Here is a 22639-nt window from a genome sequence, read left to right as displayed (position 1 = left end):
TGGAAATCTGAAGCTGAGACTTGGGTCGACTCCTGAGAACCTGGAGCTGAAGCTGACAGCTGCACGACTCAGAGTCTGTGAAATGGTGTCCTGTTACAGGATGAGGTAACACTGAGGAATTCCACAGTTCCACTGATGGCAAGGACTTGGTTGACACGAGAGGATTAGAGGATTAGACGCAGGTAAAAACCTTATTTTATCAGAGCTGGTCAGACAAAAACAAACGTTATTGTGCAGTGTAAAAAAAGAGTTCAAATTAGAAAGTGTTATTAATATTTTGTTCCATTGGAAAGACTGGCCATCAAACCGTTACTGCTCACTACAACGGCTTTACCTAAAAATGTATTTGGTTAACTGCTGACAATGTGGACCAGCATCTCCTCTAAGGTGTTAAAGCCTGGGTGTTTGCTACAAGAACCACCAAAGCTGACTCAACTCTTCAGGTACCCATAATGCCTCTGGAGTCGCACTGTCCAAAAAGGCCTAAAAGCCTCAGTAGTACCAAGTATGCCCACTCTGGGTCACTGCCTCTCTCCCGGGCAGAAGAGGCTGGTTCTGAGGAGAGAGTCAGATCCATATCCTGGACCTCTTTGCCTTGGATGACCCAACCAGGGTCATACCAACACCGGCAGAGTAACGTCTAGTGCACTCACAGCTCACTCAGGCTCAGGACATTCAACATGTGTCAATGGTAAACTCCACAGTGGATACAGTGAGAGCTGCGGGCTTTACCTTTATTATCACTGATCCAAAACGAATGCCTTGCCTTTGAGTTTAATTCTTCATTTCAGGTTCTGAGGAGACAAACTAAGCAAGAGACGCATACAAACACCTGTGTCCTTAAGTCTCCCTTTATTCATTAAGACTCAGTACAGGCCCAGGAGTCTGTGCATGAGCAGCTGTCAGCATCAGGGATCAGACACTAGATTACACCTGTACGGAGAGTCAGGAAGAACAGGATCAGAGGTTTGCAACTACGCAAAAAATACAATGTATGGACCTGTTTAAAGAAGCAGCGTCTTGTGAGGTTTGTAGTGATATTTCTCTTTTCACCCACAGTTAGACATTATATGGTAGATTATGACTCAGAGCAACGCAGGGCTCTTGGAATTTGGACAGTCGCCTTGAAGCAAGCAAGTGTGGCGTTTGCATGTTGTCCCCCTCTGGTTCATAATTTTAATATTTCCATTATCTCTGCTGATCTACATGGTAACGGTACTTTGTATGACACACGTAAAAATGACTTAAATTCAATTTTAAAGATTCTGTGATTTATTTTTTTCAGGAAATTGTTGTTGTTTATTTCTCATGACATTTATCAGAGAGGTGTTGTCCTTAAATCTAATTAAACAGAATTCTAAGTTAAAATAATGAAATTAAATTTTTACTATTTTTTCAGTTACTACTAATGCAGTGTAACTAAGACGACCACACTTTCAGGCTAGCTAGCTTTTTTGGTCATATTTAATCCCCCCAAATAAAATTAAAAAATAATTACATTTTTACTGGGGCCTTAAACTCTGTTGGTGGTTGTTTCTGGTTTGTGTTATGGGTTAAAAAAAGAAGAACATTTTTTAAAAAATTAAAATTATAGGCATCAGCTGTCAGTGCAGAAACCATTCCCCTCACTGAGGCTGGTTACGGTGCAGGTGTCAGAGCAGAGAGGTGAGTCAAAACACCCACCACTCTCTTCTAGATTAATTCTAGACAAGAGTTACAGAAATCATGAGATTAGATTAAGTGATAGTAGTTTGTGTGCGTGGGGGAGGAAGAGGAGTTTGGGGGGAGGAAGGGTAAACGACCCGAGATTGAAGAAACACCATAACAGTGGATGAAACATGGAAGCTGACCGTAGCAGCGGTGGTACAGCAGCTGGTGGTAGGGTGGGGGTGACGTTGTTACTACACAATGCTACTCTCTCTCTTCCCATTGTTGTGGATGAAAATGGAAAAGAGAGAGAGCGAGAGCGAGAGAGAGAGAGCGAGGCACGGGATGATCATCCAACAACGGCGGCTCAGGAGGAGGGAGGAAGGGATCGAGAACATTTATTTCACATTTCTTCCTCTGTCTGTTCCACACCACTTAAGCACACTACTTACAAGCTGCTATTATTAACCAATCATAACAATCTGTCTGTCATAAGCTGATTGTTGGAGCTGCAATCCCTTCACTGTGCCCATCAGACAGCTGGAGCCCAGGTACATAATGTATCCTGGAATAATTATGGGATTTAGGGAGATGTTAGGCTTTGTAAGTGCTTTCATTGTGACAGTGTTGAGTGTCTGACAAAGAGCAGCACCCAGAGCACAATACCCCAGGGGCTTCTGGGAGGAGGAAGTTTAACTTCTACAGACGCATCCTCTAATCACTGCATTCCTGGTGTCACTTTCTCACATCAGTCACATTTGTCTTCAACCACAACAACACGTTCAGAACTTCTAGTGTTAAATGCTAAACAGTTGGAATATATATACACTGTATACATACATATATATACATGTATATACATATATAAATATCTCTGATATACCTGCTCCTTCAGTCCTTCGTCTTGTTGGACCACAGTTTTAATGGTGAACAGCAATAGCATCACTGCAAATTATACCAGCTGTCTATAATAAACAGTACTGTGTGGAATAGTTTGAACATAGCTTAAAGTTAGCCAAGATACAACTAGGTGTGTGTGTGTGTGTTAGAGTATTGATGAGGCTGTTAGCAGAAATGAAGCAAAACTGGTTAGCTTTCAAAGCTAAAACTTGACCAAGATTGAGCAAAAATCTTATATATTGTTAACATATATTTTATGTTTTATGTTAATATATATATATACAGTCATAAACTATAGGAAAGTTCACAATCAGCAGGACTTAGAGTGAAGACAATGAAGTCAGCCGAAGGCAGCGTGCTCTTGGTCCAGATGTAGAGCTTTAATAAACAAACACTTTCACCCGTGTTACAGCTGAAGCGCCATGAGGCCGAGAGGAATAAAGGTTTTTTTTACAAACAAATAATATTTGTTCTAGTCTAACACGTCATACACGTAGAATAAATTATATTACACACATGCCGAACGGAAATAAAGAAATGAAGAAGCAAAAGCAAAGGACCAAGAGGTAAACGAGAAGAGCGTGAAGATGAATAATATCTGTACATTTGATCTTTAATATTTTTCTCCTTGGTTTTCTGTCAGTGAAAAAATACTATTTACACAAGGTAGAAGTTTCCCACCATCTGCAGCCGAGGGTTTCTTGGCTCTTGTGGAGAAGCGGGTGGATGAAGTTAAAATGTAAAAACAGTGGTGGCTGCTATAGCTTCAAACAGACACTAGGGTCTGTGGGGGCGGGAGGGGGGGTAAAAATGACATGTTGGTTTTTTTACATTAGGGAAAAGGACTGAGCGTACGTCAGAAATAATAACACATGATCAGGAACAAAATAGGATAATACAAGGAATTTTAAAGTTTAAAAAATAACAATATTGAATTTTTCACTGTTGATTTTTATATATGGAATGACATCATGGAGGGAATGATTCTCTCTTTGATCCACTTCACTTCCTGCATGTTACTCTAGGGGTGAAGGTCAAAATACTGAGGCATCTTTGCAGCCTTGATGTTGCTCTCCCAAAAAGCTCAGGATCGTTTTATGCAGGAATGGACTTTTCCTTTGGTCAGTTCAGGTAATAACTGGGGCAAAGGTGTGGGTCCAAAACCTGCCACTTTATTAGGTTCAACCTAATAGCTGCTCGTGGATGTAAGAATGTAACCAACCAATCAGGCGGCGACAAATCAATGCACGCATTCAACTGAACCTGACCGTGTAATGTGTGGCAATGAAAACCAAGTCATTTGAAGGGAAAAAATGATTATTAAATATTTTAACAAAAATTAAATTGGATTAAAAATCATTTTTAAGATTAACATATTTTTAACCACTTTTGATTTTTTTTCTGTCAATTTTTAGGGGAATGTGTTTAGATTGAATGAAAAGAAGGCGACGACAACAACGAATCATAAAGATGTGAATTGTTTACCTGCTCTAAGTCAACAATGTAAGTAAAAACAAAAAAACAAAAAATACATGTAAAGTTTGGTATCAGTCAGACTACTTCAGCACGACTGGGGAATGAAAAATTGTTATTTATTTACTTTGTTTTGATTTTAGGCAGTGTTGTTTAAACATAAAATCATTTTCACAATTAAATTAAATTTCTGATGTGTGCCGTCGTGTGTTTTCATTGTTTCCTCGACTGTTTTTTTAGTTGGACAGTAACAGTTTACAATACCAGTTTATGCTTTAAAAGAAAATGTAAATAAACTGATGACAAACTTGGTGCAATAACGACAACTGTATTCCTAACAGTGGAATTCCCACAAGGAATGTTTAAAGCTTGGTCATTTCATACGTCACTGCTGGAAAAACAGTTCTGTAAAAAACGTATAAAACATCTAGGTAGTGTATCAACTGCATTGACACTTTGATAGGCACTCACTCTCACTCTCTCTCTCTCTCTCATACACACACACACACACACACAGATTGTATGGATGGTAACAGGAGCAACTGGTTGTGCGGGTGACCACCGGGCGTTAATAGGCCTGGCCCGTCTCCACCTGCAGCAGACCCAGCACAGCTGAGTGGTCGGTCAGTTTCATCCTGCGCTGACTGGACAGGCCCACATTTTTGGCCAGGTAATCCACAGCAGCTGGAGAGAATAAGGACACAAACGGCGAGGTTTAAAGTCGGGACACAATGAAACCAGCAAAAAAAAAACAAAAAAAAAAAACAGAAATCCTTCAGTGTTGGTGCTGACGGAGGTAAAGGCAGTGCCAATTTCTGAAAGAGGCATCTCTTACAAAACTGAGACAGAGGAGAGAGTTAGCCTGATTAAAATCTGTATTAATTGGTTTTTATCCCAGAAATGTGTGAATTATAAAAGCAGGAAATGAGGACATTTCCTGAAAGGTTTCAAAAACAGAGTTCAAAGGGAAGAAAACGATGATGGATGAGGAGGAGGTGAAGCTGAACAATGGTAATAACCCCAGGAAAAATGAAAACACAGTCACAACAACAGAACATTTACAAAACAAGACACTACATGCACTGCATTGATCGCTTGCTATTGTTCAGTCTGACTGTCTGACAACATGACACTGACTCTGTCAGACAAACGTTTCCCCTCCACTGACAGAGTGACGGGCATCGTCCGTTAAATGAGTGTTTCTGTGAAAGCTGGCAGCGGTGCTCAGAGCGCTCGAGGTTTAGCTGCTGATAACTTCCTTCTAAGAGAGTGAGGGGTGTGACAGTAAATGTGATGTGAGGTGTTGTGTTCAGGTGAGAGAGTGTGTTTGTTTTAAGGGTGTTTGGCTGAAAATAAGTCGGACGTGTGAGTTAGAACACGTGAGTGAACAGGAGAGAGGCTGCCTGTCAGAAACAGGGGAAAAAGAAGAGCACCTATGGGTGGGCAGGTCTGTGTGCCAAGATGCCAGTCACTCTGAAGGATAAAGGGGGAGCTGTGTGTGTGTATATATGTGTGTGTGTGTGTGGTGAGATGTGAAGGGTTTAGCAGTCCTTGTAGAGGAGCCTTTCTTTTTTCTGTCAACAAGGTTTATACCTTAAATCCCTGTTCAGCACTAACACCAAAAGTCCTCTGCTACTAAGATGCAGCTCATCTGATAATGTGCACCAAAACTTATGCAGACACGTAACACAAAACACACACGTACACACACAAACACTCACAAATCAGCTATTTTGACAGTATGTACTTTAATCTGTCAGGGAATTCTTGGATCAGAGCAGAGGAGAGTCAAATGTCTGCAGTAAACTCCTAAATCTGTCTGCTCAGGTGGTGGGGGGGGGGGGGGGGGGGGGTGAGATGTGAGTTGAGTCAGTGAGGTTTACTGGGGGGCAACAAACAACACACCTGACATTAGAAAATCACTGCACCAACAAAGATGTGGTTCAATAAAACACAGACCATCATCAGATTCTACAGAAAAAACACCACCCCCAACAACATATATGTATATATATGTATATATATGTATGTATATATATGAACTGAAAGACTACAGATGGACCTTTAGATGTGAGCGAGTGAATAACAAAACAAAACAAAAAGTAATTATAGGACTATGGTGCTGTCCATGGTGCTGAAATTTAAGCCTTCTCAGTTACATAAATTTGACACTACTGAAGCCCCTGTTACATCGTATTTATTTTTACCAGACAATATTGGAACTATATATTTTGACAAGTGCTGTTCCTACAAGTGGGCAGGGTCTTTGTGGAGAATCCATGACCATGGAAGGACTTGGGTGAAACAATCTATCAAATGTAATTTCCTTTTCTCTGTGTGAAATTTTGACCCAGTTACTTGTTTCAATAAGTCAAAAAAACACACATACAGAGCAGATCAATCTAGTTTATCTGTGTCTGAACTCAATACAACGTCAGCTTAAATGACACCATCAAGTAAAAAAAGAAAAAAGAAACTGTGTGTGTGTGTGTTGGTTCTCTTGTGAACTCAGGACTCACTCTGGCCGTACTGACTGTACTGGTATCCAGCAGCTGCCACTGCTGAGTCCATGTTGTAGCCGGTGGAGCTGTAGGTCGGAGGGCAGTAGGACTGAGATGAAGGGAGGCTGTCCACCGTCTTAATTGAGGAGTCGTTGGAGCGCTGGCTGCAGCTGGTGGAGATGACGTTGGATGGAGAAGTGTCCAAGTTGCTGTGGAGTGGCGAAATGGAGAAGTCGTGCTGCGGCTGGGAGGCCACGCCACTAGGGTTACTCAGGATGCTCATCACCTGAAAAAACGGAAAGAGGACAATGTCACCAGGGTTGTTGGCAAATTGATCTGGCCCGTTGCTTGTACATATTACATGTGTTTGGAAATGCTATTAGACAATAAATAAAAATTTCATTTCAGGCAAAAGATATAATACATTTTATCATCATTTCGTGCTTCTCTATAATTAACTAAAATCATCATGTCCTAATTAACATCAACAATGAAAAAGAATTCACTTAATTCTCAAATTCATGTTTAACCAAACAGAACATTCTGGTCCAGAAATGTTTATTTATTGCAGCCTTGGTGAATTTGTCTGTAACAACCCATCACATTAGCACAGGAGCTGGTAAAAGTTTGGAGTTGTGATGCAGCCAGTCAACACCTACTATCAAACCTGGGGCCCTAGAAGAGCTTAACACTTTGCTACCCACACAGTCACTTAAGTCAGTCACTCAGTCAGCCTGTAAGACAGCACCGGGGGCTCAGTTTAGACCAGAATGCACTTAGTGACAAAATAAAAGAAAATGTATCCTTCAAACATCCCATCATTGGATGTGATTTAAATTCCTCTGCCTCTACTGGCAGATTCCTTCAGTATTACTGCTATTTATTTATTTATTATTTTAAAAAGGCTAAAGCTCTTTTGCTTTAGCCTCTTGCCAAAATGAAGTCACGTCTTTTTTCTTTTTTTCTTTTTTTCTAAAAGCAATTTCTAATTAACCAGCGCTCTCCTCCCCCTCCCCCCACAGCCTTTGCTCTGCTCTTCATTATGGCACTGATGTAAATATATCTGCTCATCCTTTTTGATTTGTTGACATGGGAGCGTGCCAGTTGACAGCGTGCCCAGTCAAAGGGCTTAGAGCTCAGAGCTCTTTTAATGGTTGTGCTAAGACTAATATTAGCATCCACTCACTCTCTCCCATTGATACTCAGGTGAACACAGTTGTGTCGAGGAGGGGAAGCAGAGTGAAATAAATCCTGGTTTTCCAATTATTATTTCTGTTTTCGTTTCTTATAAATTTATAGTTCAGGTTTTGCAACCGTACGTTTTCAGAGTAAAAACCATTTTTGTTCTAAATTATATTATGAAGACAGGATAACTCGAGGTCTACATTTTATAAGTCTACTGGCTGAATTCTATCAGACCAGGTTTAGAATTAGCAATATTTTATATTAAAGGTCAGGTTTAGGAATTGAGTTGTTGTATTTAGGGTGTGCATTATGTCTATCCGTAGTATTGGTGTCTGCATGAATGTGTCCAATGTGTTTATCAAGAGTATTGTGGAGAAAACGAATGTCCCGTAAATGTGTGTAGTGCTGTGAAATGAAGGGGATAGGGAGGTGGAGGTAGGGAGTTTATGGCGGTAGAAGAGTCCTTGTCCCCTCCTCTTTCTCCCCTCCTCACCCCACCTCCTTATCTCAGGCCGACAGTTGTCAGGAATCACGAGCAGAGGCCTGAGTTAGTCAGGCAGGCAGGCAGGCAGGCCTGGGGATATGGATCAAAGAGACAGAGCTGGAGAACCAAAGCAGCTCTGATCCCCAAACACTGAAACCCACTCTATTCTATCCCCTCTCACCCACACACACACACACACACACACACACACTGCTCCTCTTTCCATTTCTTTCTCCCTGACATCAAATAGTGAGCCCGAGAGCTGCTCCTTTCCAAAGCGGGCTAAATCTTTCTCTCACAACAAACCAGAGAGGAAATGAGAGCGCAATAGGAAAAATATGCTCCGCTTTCCCTTGGTGTGATGTGATGATGTGATGATGGGGTCACTGTGGGGAGTAATAGTTTCATTTTGAGTGGTGGGTCACTAAGATGTTTGACCTGACAAAAAGGGATTAGTGATGCAGTCTGTCTCAGTGTGGGGGAAAGACCTCTAAAGCAGAAGAGATTGAATTATTATTTATTTATCAAATATATATAAATGTGTGTGTTTGTGTTTAAAAATCCCTTTTTTCTGGCTTTTTTCCCTCCTTTTTAGGTGGAGGAGGTTGTAACGGCTGTGATGCTAAAGCTCAGAGATAAGGAGGGGTTTCTATTTACACTGCATCACCATCATCACCATCATCACCATCATCACCATCATCACCTTCATCACCATCGTTCCTGGCTGTCATTTTGTCTTCCTGTCAATAAGACTCGGAATTGGCTCCGCGCTCAATCCCCCCACATGAAAGTCAGCCTCTAATTCTTTCCCATTCAATTTGAAAAAAAGGAGGTGCAGGAATGGCTTGTGTGAATTACATTCCAAATGCAATGTAGCTGTTTCAAATTGAATTATGGTCTGTCAACGTACAGAGCAGCCTTGCTGCAATTCTGAAGAGGGAAACCAGAAATTCGCTCGACATTGTTATCTCATGTAAATGCTTGGAAACATGATGAAAGGGTCAATGGCATTGATCCCATAATGGAAAAAAAAAGCTCCAACAAACACAGAAAGCAGCTCAGTTTATCTACTGTTCTTTTCACTGCTGTGGTATTCATATTTATTTATTTCCAATGCAGATAAGCTGTGCTCAGACATTAAAGATTTAAAAAAAAAATCAGATTTTTTTTCTACCACAAATCTGTGAGCATTAAATTAGAAATTATTAAAAAACACAGATTAGACTGTGAAAATAACAACAAATCAACATTCGCTACTGTTCTTGGAAACAGTTCTCAATTTAAAAAAAAGACTCATCATCAAGTAAAATGTATTAAAACTCACACCAAAAAAAAAAAAAAAAGAATGTGAGTTTAATACTGCATTTATTTATCTATGAAGACTGATTTGTGTCTGTGAACATTTCAGTCACAACCATGGGTCAGGTAAAGTGCAGGTCCTGAGGCGTAATCGTTTGAAAAACCTATAGTATATGTGGCATATACGTACGAGCTAATCCTCCATACAAACCAAAGCTGCGGTGCAGAGACAGGCAGGTAGGAATGGAGCATTATGGTTAATAATCACATGCTGTAAAATCACCTCCATTATAACCAGTCTACAGTCCAGTGTTTCTTTCACCAAATCCCACTGTAGTCTCTGGTACACAACATGGTGCTGATATATGCATCTGTGAAACTCTGAGCCCTCCAGCGTGAATTCTGTGAGCATCAACTATCTGTAGTGTTCCATGCTGACTGGTGTAGGATACCAGTGAAACTGCTGCTGAGCTCTTTGAAGCTCTTTGAAGCTCTTTGAAGCTAGAGAATTCCAATTGGACCCAAACATATTTTGCATGAGTTCACCTTGACTTAACTGCTGTGTAGCAGTAGAGTCAGGAACATACGGATGTAGAGAGGTGGTTTTTTATAAAATTTCAAACATTTCAGGTGACTTCATTATGTGTGGCTACTAAATGTTCTAGGTCTGAAATGTTCTAGGTCTGAATTCACAAAATAAACACCTAACACATTTTATCAGAGCGAAATATTGAACTTTACTACTTTACCTATTATAACCCAAACCCACTCACACAATCTGTGTCCTTTCCAGGGTCACATTAGTAATAATACAAATCATTTGAATTTCCCATATTTGGGGAATTCTTGTGTTCACAGCAGATCTGCTGCAGCATGCTGCCCCGAGCAGGAGCCAAGCATGTGGTTCCACTGGGAATTGAACAGTGTAAAGATTCCTGGACTCAGATGTTGAACGCAGCGGTTCTTACCTGTGGGGGGAGCCCGTTACTGACAGGGTTGACGTGGCTGTTGGCTGCTGCTGAGCTCATGAAAGTGTCAGTGTAGCTAGAGAAGCCGTGGCGATTGGAGGTCAGACCGTAGGCAGAGGTGCTGTCATTGGTGGACAGACCACTCTGGTGCATGCTGGATGGAGGTAAAGGCTGGGGGCGGTGAACGGTGCCAACACCATCTGAAACGCAACATTAAGCAACTTTTAGTTGTTGTTTTTTTTTTTCTTTTGTAGTAAAAGGTACAAAAAAGAAGTTCGGTGTCAGCAATGATCGGCTGTACCCTGGGACAGACTGTTGGTTTGGTAGCTGGACTCTGGCAGTTGGTATGTAGGAAGGGTTGGCATTCCCGTGGGAGGAAAACCACCTGGCAACAGGTGGTTGAATGCTGCTAGTTGATTGGCTCCTGCCTGCTTTCGCCACCTGGCCCTTCGATTGCTGAACCACACCTGAACAAAACAACAAAACCACACAGGCACTTCTTATGTGATCATAATATTGGTCATAAAAAGATTAAAGAAACCGAGATCCTGAGCCGAGACTTCTCAAGACGTGTTTCAGACTAAATGTTTTATTTATGTTTTAATTGTAGAAATATTTTTTTAAAAGAATTACGGTACAAAGATGACACTTCACACATTCAAATTTAGATTTACATCTGCCTGGTCAAATCAGATCCACTCTTTGTCCTCACATCCATCTTCAGCTTTATGTTCATCATCCTCTTCCTCATCAACATGGTCACTTACACAGATATAATTTCAGAGGTGTTTAAAATGAAAACCACTCATATTCTACTCTGGTCATATGAGCTATATCAGGCATCATGTAAAAAGGTGTGTGTGTGTGTGTGTGTGTGTGTGTGTGTGTGTGTGTGCATGTGAACTGCCAAAAGCAAAAACTGTCTCCAATTTGAACTCACTTGAGACATGAAGTAATTTAAAACTTCTTAATTAAAACCAAATAGTCCGTAGCTCTGAATCAGCCTGGAACTAAACTAAAATTACATCCACAGACAGAGTCATAATGAACTTCTGCTCCACAGTCTGTCCCTCCCACTCCCTGTCCTACATTAGAGTACACCAGAGTTTCCAACTGTCGCTGTTGGAGGACAGCACTAGCACTGAGACAACATTCTGAGAAAGACTTTTCCTCCTGGATTAGAACAGTTTCTGTCCTGTCACTCAAATGTCCAGGAAGTCTAACAAAGCAACAAAAACCATCTCCGACCAACAACCGTGGCCCCGCTGATGATAACCTCTCCCAGTGAACACACAGGATTACCAATATACCAGCGCCACCTACAGTCCTGCGAACTGGACAGTATAATGTTAAGAAATGGCAGGCTGATATCTTCATTTCTATAGCATTTCTATGCATTTCTATGCTGTACTTTATACACTCTTCATACCCTGTTCACTGTACCATCGGTTTTATGTTAGACACAACTCTTATGTACAATATTGACGTTCAGTTTTCCACAAACATCTACCAGTTTGTTTGAAACTAATTGATCATTTCCACTTTTTGTGGGACCAGATGGCTGCGTACTTTTCTTTTTCTTTATATAGTACATGAGGAATAACTGGTTTTCCTAATTTTTCCCAAATGGAACAAATTGATACAATAGCACACACAAGTTAATCCGTGCACACAGCACACCATCCTCTATCGCCTCCAGCTCTGCACCCACACCATACACTCACTCACTTTCTCCAGGAATCAGGGTTTTTTTTTTTTTTTCATTTGGAGAAAATGAAATTATGCCTTTCAAGTGGAGAACATCATTTGGACTTCTATTTCTGAACAGCAGACTCAAATAATTAGAACAGGTGCTGATGCCCTGGGGTTCTCCTGTAGGAGAGGCAGAACCAACTCCCGGTCAAACTCACTCACTTGGGTGTGTGTGTTTGTATGTATGTGTATGTGTACAGTAGTAATTGATGATTTAAGGGGACCCTCTCATCAGTGGGTACACCTCGTCATATTTCATAAAGAAGGTTGAGGGTTCGATGTCCACTAGTCTAACTACCTTCGCTTCCATTGGAGCTCTGGCTTCTACCCTGTGTTCTCACTCCTTTAGTTTATGGCTTCTGATTGGTCTACACTGCTGCTGCTGCTGCTGCTGCTGCTGCTGCTGTGGTTTAAATCCCAAGAGCAAGTGCAGACTTTTGTGTGATCTGCTGTGAATTTTTTTCAATGAGTTGTGGGCTTGAAAGTTGTGGGAAAAGCAGATTCCAGCCAAGATGTTAGGCAGTGAGACATTGGTAAGGAATGTGGCCCCCGCCCCACTGCTGAACACCTTACAGCTGTTGTTAAAGCTCTACAGTAGTGCACAGAGAGGAAGTGTCAGAACAGAGAGTTTACTTGGCTGAGATGCCGCAGTCCCAGTGCTGTTCCAGAGGTGTGGGCACTGGTTAGAGGCAAGTGCTGGGATATGGTTTTGATTTGATGGACAGGAGTGTTACCTGGACCCGGGCCTCGGTCAGTTTGGTCCTCTGTGCCAGCTCCTCCCTGGTGTAGATGTCAGGGTAGTGGGTTCTTTCAAAGGCCTTCTCCAGCTCCTCCAGCTGCTCTGCTGTGAACGTGGTTCGACTCCTGCGTTGTTTCCTTTTTAGAGGGAGGTCGGGCTCCGACTCCACGTCTGAAACTTCATCCATCCGACTGCCTGGACAAAGACATGGACAGGTCCTATCATGTCATCGTACAAAACAGAGAACGGGTTCATAAAATAGCTCGGTTTTCTCTTCAAATATGTGTAACTCCTTGTTGTGGAATTTGATCATACACAAAAAACTGAAAATAAAGAGTTTGGTCCATGGAGTACATTACTATCAATTATCATTCATTATCATTATATATATATATACTGTATATATATATATATATATATATATATATATATATATGAGTTATATATATACACATTAGAGACCATAAAATGTGCAGCAAATGCACATACTGTATTTTATTTTATTTTAACCTATTGCAGTTCTTTAAAAAGATAAGATGAGAACACAAACATTTTGCAGTTAAAAACGTCGACGTAGATGGTCAACCGGTACAACATTTATCTTGACGTCCATCCTGTTGGATCACTAGTCGGTTGGTAGACGTATAGAGTCAGTCAGTTATGTTTTAATCTTTCTACAAACATAAGAACGGGTGTTTGTAAAAGACACGTTCTTTGTAGTTATTTATACAGCAAAACAGTTTCTTTTTACTCCTCACTATTGTACACAAAACCTGCATTTCCCAGCATCCCGTAGGGCACACGGCTCTGAGAAGTGCAGCGTAATAAGAGGTGCTAATCTCCGCAGACCACCTTGGTGATGTGTGTTTGTGCGTGAAGCGCCGTGAGCCTGAGGGCAACCCCTGACAAACGGACTGGCAGCCTGAAAATAACCACCACACATTTTATTGTGCCGCTGATTTCACCCAGATCTGAAGGGCCTCCGTACTGCTGTGCCGGCAGAGCCACGGGAGATTATCAGATACACACAGATACCCACTTCAAATGAAGCTGCCAACTGCTTATCAGGACTTGGGAGTGTTTAGACTGGGATATAATGCTCTGTGAGGTGCTGTCAGTGTAGACTGTGATGTCATGTTTCCAATGAAAACAGATCTGCTGTCATGTGGGATTTACCAGATTTTAATTGGGTCAAATCTCTCCTTTTTTTGCTCGTGAAAAACTCCCTCCTTTGAGCAAACTATCTGAAGATAATGATCCCGTCATAATACTAGGAAGCACAGTTCCCAGCTGCTTTGGTGAAGAAAACATTATGTTCTGGTTTATTGTTCCTTCACGCTGTCATTTTCTGCTATATAAATATTCTGTGCTGAACAAAACCACAGAGAATTAGAGAGAAGCAACGAGGAACGTTCGTGTTTGGACTGATCTGATCAGGCCACAGGAAAGGTCAAGCAAGAGGAAAAGGGAATGTTTCTGAGGTGGTTGTGAGACCTGCTATGATGTACTTATAGTATGGAGACAGTGACACTCTGAGAGACGAGAGACTGGACTAAAAGTGGCAAGGTTAAAGATGCAGAGACGTTCGACTTTATTTTTAAAGATGGGTCTAAAGTTGAGCTAAACCCTACTCCCCGAGGCTAAAACCTATTTAAACATCTTTTAAACTGAACCACTGTTGTGTAAGGTGTCGTAGGAGGACGGTTTTGTTCTGAACACTTCAGTCTGCACTAAAGCAGACACACTGTACTCTGTGGAAGTCATGAGAAGTGGGTCTGTCAAACTGGCTGAGAAAACTACAGGGTTGGCCTTGCAGTTTAATTAAACAGGGAATTATGGGATTAGTGCGAGGCTCCCATTACAGACCAGTGGAAGAGACTAAGGCGGAATATCTTTTTTGTATTCCCCCCTCAGCTGCACTCCTTGAAAGATCCAGCTGTAGAATTTTCTCCGGATTACATGTGGCCACAGGACATGCTGCTGCATTAATTAAATCAATTCTTTTAGTGTAGCTGGGATTTGTTTTCTACAAAGCAATGCTAAAACAAACACACTGTATATATTTTTAATGCACGAGCCAATTATGAAGGAAGCCTCAGCACATAATGCTGGCCGCTCGGTGCGGGAAATGGGGCGCCCGGAGGGGAGGGGCGTGCGGGGCTACTTGCAGAGCAATTTGGCACTAACGCGGCGTGACAGCACTTGAGGCCACTGCAGTGGGTTGGGATCACTTTCCAAAAGGTAGCAGCAGGTCCTCGGGGGGCAGCTGCAATGGGATGGACTCTATTTGTTTTCCCTCCACATGCAGCTGGATTTAAGGCTGCTGGAGAAGAGTGGCAGAGGGAGAGGAGAGGGAGGGATGAGAGGGGAGAGGAGGCTTCATCTCCGAGCAAGTGTTTTTCTCTGCCATTGTCAATGTACACTGCATATGAATAAAATATAAAATACTTTTTTTTCTATGACTTTACACAATAGAATTATTGTAAATATAAGCTTTCAATCAATATTCACATGAAAAAATACTATTACTAAAAAATAAGAAAAAATAAGTAATTTTGGATACTAATACTATTTTGTATAATCTTTTAACTTTTTGTGTGATATGCTAGAGCTAACGAATCTGGGCTAATTTCTTGCTATGCATTGGCTTACTCTGCTTTTTTTTTTTTTTTTTGCTTTTTTTACCACTTTCCAATATTATTTTTTGACTATGATTTTCTATGTAAGCGTTATACAATTCAACTTTAGCAGATTTTAGCTATATTTAGCTTTCATATATTTAGTACCAAATCTAGCTATTTTTGGTTAACCTTTCCAGTTACTAGGGTCATCTTTTAGATATACACAGTTATTTTAATTATTATTTAACTATGTATGGGTAACATTAATTGGTTTAGCAAACATGCAAATGTATGATCTTTTGAAAATGATTCTTTGGCATCTCCATATTCACATTAAAATACTACATGTCAAGGTTAAGGTATAGAAACCTCATTTCTAACCCCCCTGGAGCCCTGGAGGGGCCAAAGTGACAGATGAGTGCATTGTAAATCTGAGTTACGTTGCAGTGTCCACTGACAGCTGAGGCTCTCTGGTGCTTTGGTATCACTTGCTACCAGCAGCTTCACACTTTCCTTAGACAGCAGCACAAAAAGGATCCCCCGGATGGAGGAGAATAAAGTTTGACAGGCCAGTGGATCAGGAGGGTCAGCCACTCTCTCCAGCTGATAATGGAAAGCAGAGATTATGCTAATGAGACAGACGCCTAGAGCCGATAGAGGGTCTGAACCTGGACTTCATCTTTGTCTCCAGCAGATCCCCAGATTGGCATGCTACGTCTTATCAAGAGGATGGGTGCACGCTGCGGCTCTTCTCACACACAGGCAGGGTGTGCAAATGTGCTGCAGGAAAATTAGAGTCATCCTTATTTTGGTTCTGTTTCAGAGGAAACACAATTCTACAGAATCACAATCCTGCTCAGGTAGGAAGGAGTGACTTCTGCAACTACAAACGCACAAACACTCACACACACCCACACACTCACACACATCCATCCACACACACAGTATTCTTAAAAAAACAGCACACGTCTAATTAAGCAGTAATGAACGCCGTGATTAATGAAGATAACTGCACTAATTATATTTTCCTCTTCCTCCGAGACTTTTTTATCACCACATTAACAGTCTATTAATGTGGTTTCACTATGAGTGTGTGTGTGATCAAAGTGAACACTGTCCCTCCGAGTCAGCAGCTTTCAAAATTAAACAATTCATTGACAAATTGAAACAAATCATTGCGGTGGAATTGTCCCAACGTTCACACTACGACGCACGTGAACCAAGAACCTGGTTAGACCTACATCACTGGAACATTCATGCACAATACATTTACCTAGTGTGTGATTAAATCACATTAGTATCTGGCACTGTGTAGGAGAATGTGATGTTTACCTGACGAACAAATACTGCTGATGCTTTGTTTTTGTCAGCAGCTGTTCTGTCAGATTTTTTTAAAGGCTAAAGTTGATCTGTGTCTTTGATAAGAAACGTCCTTTGTGCTCAGCTTCAGGGCAGGATTTAAACCACCTGCCTGCTGTCATGTCTGCTGTACTGTATACACTCTCCCTTCAACAGAACACACCACCAAGCCACATGCACACACTTAGAGTAAAAAAAACACCCTATAACCACCGCTACTGCAGTATGGGATATTATTTGTGATCAATTCCAGGTCTGGTTTTTAATTGTATCAAGCTAAGTTGAAAGGGTTGAAAGTTGAATCTGCCATTTAGATATTGTACAAACCTATCTAATTGGCTACATGCTAGAGGAGCGCAGTAGAAGGATATTGCCTGCCATGGAAAAGGTTTAGGGTTAGAGTCCACCTAGTTCCCAGTTTCAGGTTGAGTGGCATCAACAAAAGTATTTGGTGTAAAAATCTGTCAAATCAAAAGTAAAAGTAATCCTAGTAATCTGGCTATGGTATGGATGTTTAGCTTCATTTGAATGTACTAGCTTTTTCCAGCTAAGGTTTGAGCTAATTTGTGTTGATTTATGTCGGTATGACTTTGTGTTTTATGTAGCTAATCTTTCCAGTACATGGGGGTTCTATTGTAAAACCATTATACTATATGTGTCATATGAGTCAGTATAGATCCCAAAATGCATCTGTGCGCCTCTTAACACTTCTGAAAAAGATTTTTGGATTCAACTGAAGTTAGTTTAAATCCTTGATGTGTTCAACAAATATTTGTGAGTTCAGCTCTCATTGGTCGACCGCATCAGTAACAAAGTGAGCTCACCTTCAACAACAGGGGAGCGGGAGCTTCTCATGGCTTTTCAGGACAAACAGAAGAAGCACCCCATGGGGTCCGAGGTCCGTGAAAGAGCCCACACTGGCCCGCTGCACTCCGCAGGACCTCAGTAAACACTTCCACACTCAGTCACTAAAGCTGAGCAGCCAAGCAGTTTGAAGCCTGAAAGAGGTCAAACGGTGCAGGGGCAGGACGGCCCTGGGGGCAGGGGAACTTGGAACTTTTCCTCTCTTTTTTTGGATAATTGTTGCAGTTCATTCAATATACATTTACCAAAGGTATACTAATCTCTATTTGTTCTGTAGTCATTACAGAGCAAATAATTGCTTAGTAATCGAACGGGCGATTAATACATTCTGGCTCTACAAAATTCCCTTCATCAAACAGCTTTCAGTTTTATAACTTTATCCGAAAAATATGAATTCCGTTACGCAGCTTAAGTGTCTATATCAGCTGCAGGTTTATTGAATTTTTGCTGAAATTGCAGGTTTCCATTTGAAATGTAGATTTTTTTTGGTTTTTTTTTTATGCCTGCACAATACAAGTGAATGTCTGAACACTGCCTAATGAGGCTAAAGCCAAAGTTTTTCAAATTATTCCAGGAAGACAAAAGAGAGTAAAATACACTCTGCCAGTTGGCACCAGGAGCTGCAGCAGCAACAAAGAACCTGAATTCAAACTCAAACAGACTAAAACTGTGATGAAGCTGCAACCAGCGCACATGTTCCTATTCACGGCAGTTCAGCATTGTCCCTGCTTTTGTCTCACACAATGGTATTAAGACACAACTTATGCAAGAAAAAGTGTACGTAAGCATCGGCGACATAGACGGCTTCTCAAAAAACAACTACGACATTCTACAAAGAGAAAACGTTCAGTGACGAAAAAAAAATCTCAATTTCTGTTGTTGTTTGACTGAAGAGAAGAGAGACCGCAGCCACAAACGGTCCGTTTTAGAAAGTTGTCGCAGCTCTTAGGGACGAGTCGTGCTCTCTGCTTAGAACTGGCTCTGAACTCAATCCAGCCCACACAGAGATGTGGGCTTTATCAGGGCATTATGTCTTAGCAAACCGCTATTAATGCAAAGTCTTTATCTTCTTTCCTCCACAGGCACTGGCATGCACGTGTCTTTATTTAGCAGATAGAAAAACTAGCCACAAACAAAAATTGCTGACTGTCAATATAAATACTGATAAAGATTAGAGCCTGGAGCAAATATCATAATAATAAGAAGCACATTTAAGATATACTCGACACAGCAAAGCCCCGGGTGGACAGCTGCAGGCTTAGAAGGGAAGCAATTGCAGGGAAGTTTTAAAAGAGCAATAGAATAATCTTATTTTGGGGAGAAAGTAGATTAACAATCAGTGCAGTGTAAAGAAAAGGGAAGTGAGTCCAGCTGGTTGACTCTTTCTCCAGATTCTGCTTCAAAAGCTTAAGAAGAGCACTGATATGTTTGAGGGAGATTGAAGGACATGGGTGGCCTTTCATCTGCTGCACGTCACAGAACATAGATCTGTTTATTGGACACAGAAGGTTAGGAAGAGTCCAGGATCAACTGTGCTGAGTACCGTAGAACCTGGAAGGTCAGACTGAAGGACAGGTTCTACAGTGGCTGAGAATAATCAAGGTGAGAAATGTGGGGCTCAGGCACAGAGTTGCTGCACAAACAACAAAGGAGAGAGACAGTGACACCAACGCACAGCAACATAAAGACGAGAAGAAGAAAATATACCAACAATTAAAAGACAAAAGATGAGGACGCACCTCTGATGAAATTCACCAAAATTAACTTCCAGTCTTTACTTCCTGATGTGAACTTTCTGCTTCCTTTGATATCGAGTGGTTTGAAGTTGAGATCTACTCTGTTGAAGGCAATCAATCTAAAAATATAGGGTTCATATCAAATACAGGACATGAACTATGATGTCAAGGGTCAAAGGGTTTGAGTCCAGGTCAAGGTTTGACCCTTTCACCTCTGAGTCCAGTCATGACTTGACACACTTCAAGAATTGTGTCTGGAACCAAGTCCAAATGGAATCTTTAACAAATGGAGTCAGGTTCACATCAAGTCTTAAGTCCTAGAGGCAAGTTAAAGTAGAAGTCAGTCATTAACCAGTTAACCTCTGACTCTCTAACTAGAGCTACCTGACTGAGGTCCGTCTTTTCTGGAACTAGAACATCAACATGTTGAAAAATACCAAAATACAGTCAGGAAAACAAGCAACAGCCTGAACAACAGCAGCACAAGCACAGTAAATGGACCACTGCACACACACACCCACACACGCACACACACACACACACACACACACGCACACACACACACACACACACACGCACACACACACACACACACACGCACACACACACACACACACACCCCCTCCCCCTGCAGATGTACACTCATTCAGAGCTGCAGCATTAGAAATGCTGCTCAGCTCAGCAGCACAGAGCAGCAGCTTTTCTCTTCTTTCAGCGTTTTCTGCTGTTGTCGACCTCAATCGTGTCACTTTCAGGACGTCTATTCAGAGGTATTCATGCATCTGCCTGCAGGCCACAATGGCCGCCGCTTTATAAACTGTCAGCCCACTCGCCTGCAGCCTTTGCTTCATATTGTTTGCTATTCTTTAATAAACTTGGAGGAGTTCATCAGCTGCTCCAGAGAGAAAACTGCAGGCAGAAAATGACACAGACAGACCCCTGCTGGACTACTTTAGATCCATTTGTCTCTGTGTGAGTAAACACAGAGTAAACACTGCTGTTCAAAGGTAGACGCACCACGAAGTCATTGTCTGTAGCTGCCTGATCACAACACATGTGCAACTTTGTGATGTTCATCCAATCAAAGTCAAGGCAATTTTCCTGTTGCCAGGGGTTAATCATTTAAATGTTACGAATATATAAAATCGTTCCAACAAAAAAATGTTTTGGAGAAATATAATATAATATAATATACTTATATATATATATATATATATTATAATAATTTAACTGTTTGTGTAGAAAACTGTATCACGTAATTTTAACAAAATAAGCAGCAATAGTGTCCGCAATGTAAATCTAATTCTTGTGTCATTGTGCTTTATGTTGTTTTTTAAAAACTGCATGATTATATCCACTGACTACCCTTGATGATGGAAACAACAAAAATGTAAGAAAAAATAGAAAGTTTATAAAATCAATTTAAAAATATATTTTAATATTTTGTAGCTCTGCTGGCCTTAAACTTTAAAATAAAACTGACTGAATTTTCTTTTCTGTTTCACTGGTGCTAAAAAAGGTGCTGTCATATAATAATAATAATAATAATAATAATAATAATAATAATAATAATAATAATAATAATAATAATAATAATAATAATAATTAGGAGTTTGGACCATAATGTCCAACAGGGATTATTCAATCCCTCGTTTCTGTTGTTGTTTAGTTCGATTTTTCACAACAAAAGCACAGATTTGGTTCCAGAAGATTCACTAACTAATCCAGTGTCACTATTGTTTATTTTTCTTTTTTGTTTTTACCAGATCACATTGTGAAAAATAATCAGCCCATGTCCTGGGAGAAGGTCTAGAATATGTGTCTCAGACTGTTGTGGTTTATATACAACACAGAGAGGGGTCACTAATCCACTTTCTTATCACACACAGAAAAAAACCAAGTGTTCTGCCTCAGTGGTCTGTATATATTTCAGGTCATTTTATGGCCAATTACACTGTTTGGTTACATTTGGTGAATGGGATTTTCACCCTGAATTAATGGAGAAAACCATGAAAAGACCTTCTTAATGTTCCATGCACACGTGCACTCATACACACACATCCAAACACACACCCTGCATTGGCAATTTTAACCAGCATTTTTGGGATGGAGGCTGAGCCTCTGTGAAATATATTATTCATTCAATCATTCTTTGAATACATTATTTTTTTGCAAATATTACCTTTACAGATCCATTAGAAACACACAAATAAATCTAGTCAGCATTTATTTCTAAGCTATTTCAGTTGGTGACAATGGCAACTTCTGTTACTTGAAAACTCCTTCAAAGACTGAGCTTATCCACATCAGGGTCAGTTATGGCAGTTATTATGAGGCCATTGATTTAAATGGGAATTACTAAAGTAAAAGGAATCTTCCAGAACAGAAAGAATAAATACAGACACAGGGCAATGTCCCTGCATATGACCATGTCCTGCTAAATTTATATCAAATCTAATAATCACAGCTGTACTGCAGCACCCGTTCTGCTGCAGCACATGTTCTTCACCACACAACCTGCGGGTCACGACCCCAAGTGGGGTAACTTGGAAATCAAATAGGGTCGGTTGAAATGTCGATTAATTGATTAAAAAACAAAGATAAAAATAGTTCCACTCATAATTATTATTTTTTACCTTTCATGAATAACATTTAAAATTTAAAATTAAAATAAAATGCAGCATATAACAATATCTGAGCTGGTGCATCTCGACTGATGTCTGTGGGGTCACCAGAAATATTCGATGTAGAAATGGGGTCACGAGCCGAAAACAGTTGGGAACCGCTGCCCTTGCAGTTTAAATAAAGACCATCCAAAACTAATATTAATTAGTTGGATTTTTATTATTTGAGTTGTAATTTCCCCACCGACCTTATAAATGCTGTGTGCAGGAGCAGCCCGCGGCTTCTTCCTGCCCTTAACCTCTATCTCTGCCTGTTCTCTCTTTGTGTTCAGCTCCTCTTTTGTTGGCTGATCAGCTTCCCAACGGGTCGCCAGACAAGATTCTTGGCATTTGTCGGCGAAATGAAAGGGAGATTAAGGGATAGTTACCGAACATTCAGTGGCAAAGAAGTGGGCTGCTATTATTGCTATTCAAAGGCTTCCTCGCA

General features: G+C 40.8%; 1 protein-coding gene across 9 annotated transcripts in view; it reads right to left on the bottom strand.

Annotated features, from left to right (window-relative positions):
- Positions 1-2740: 2740 nt before the first annotated feature.
- Positions 2741-22639, bottom strand: part of LOC103384843 (paired box protein Pax-7-like) — a 29263-nt gene continuing 9364 nt past the window's right edge. For 5 of the 9 annotated variants that reach the window (XM_025059621.1, XM_025059623.1, XM_025059625.1 and 2 more), the window contains 5 exons: positions 12944-13143; positions 10759-10924; positions 10458-10657; positions 6540-6807; positions 2741-4704 (listed from right to left, as the gene is read on the bottom strand). In XM_025059621.1, the coding sequence (XP_024915389.1) occupies positions 4589-4704; positions 6540-6807; positions 10458-10657; positions 10759-10924; positions 12944-13143 (950 nt within the window). In that variant the 3' untranslated portion in view covers positions 2741-4588. The remainder of the gene's footprint in view (positions 4705-6539; positions 6808-10457; positions 10658-10758; positions 10925-12943; positions 13144-22639) is intronic. The other 4 variants (XM_025059622.1, XM_025059624.1, XM_008318525.3 and 1 more) reach the window with 1 other exon arrangement.

The sequence above is a fragment of the Cynoglossus semilaevis genome, chromosome 10 (genome assembly GCF_000523025.1).
Source record: "Cynoglossus semilaevis isolate Cse_v1.0 chromosome 10, Cse_v1.0, whole genome shotgun sequence".
Taxonomy (NCBI): Eukaryota; Metazoa; Chordata; class Actinopteri; order Pleuronectiformes; family Cynoglossidae; genus Cynoglossus; species Cynoglossus semilaevis.
The sequence above is the reverse complement of the archived record's forward strand: the minus strand, read 5'-3'. Positions and strand labels throughout refer to the sequence as shown.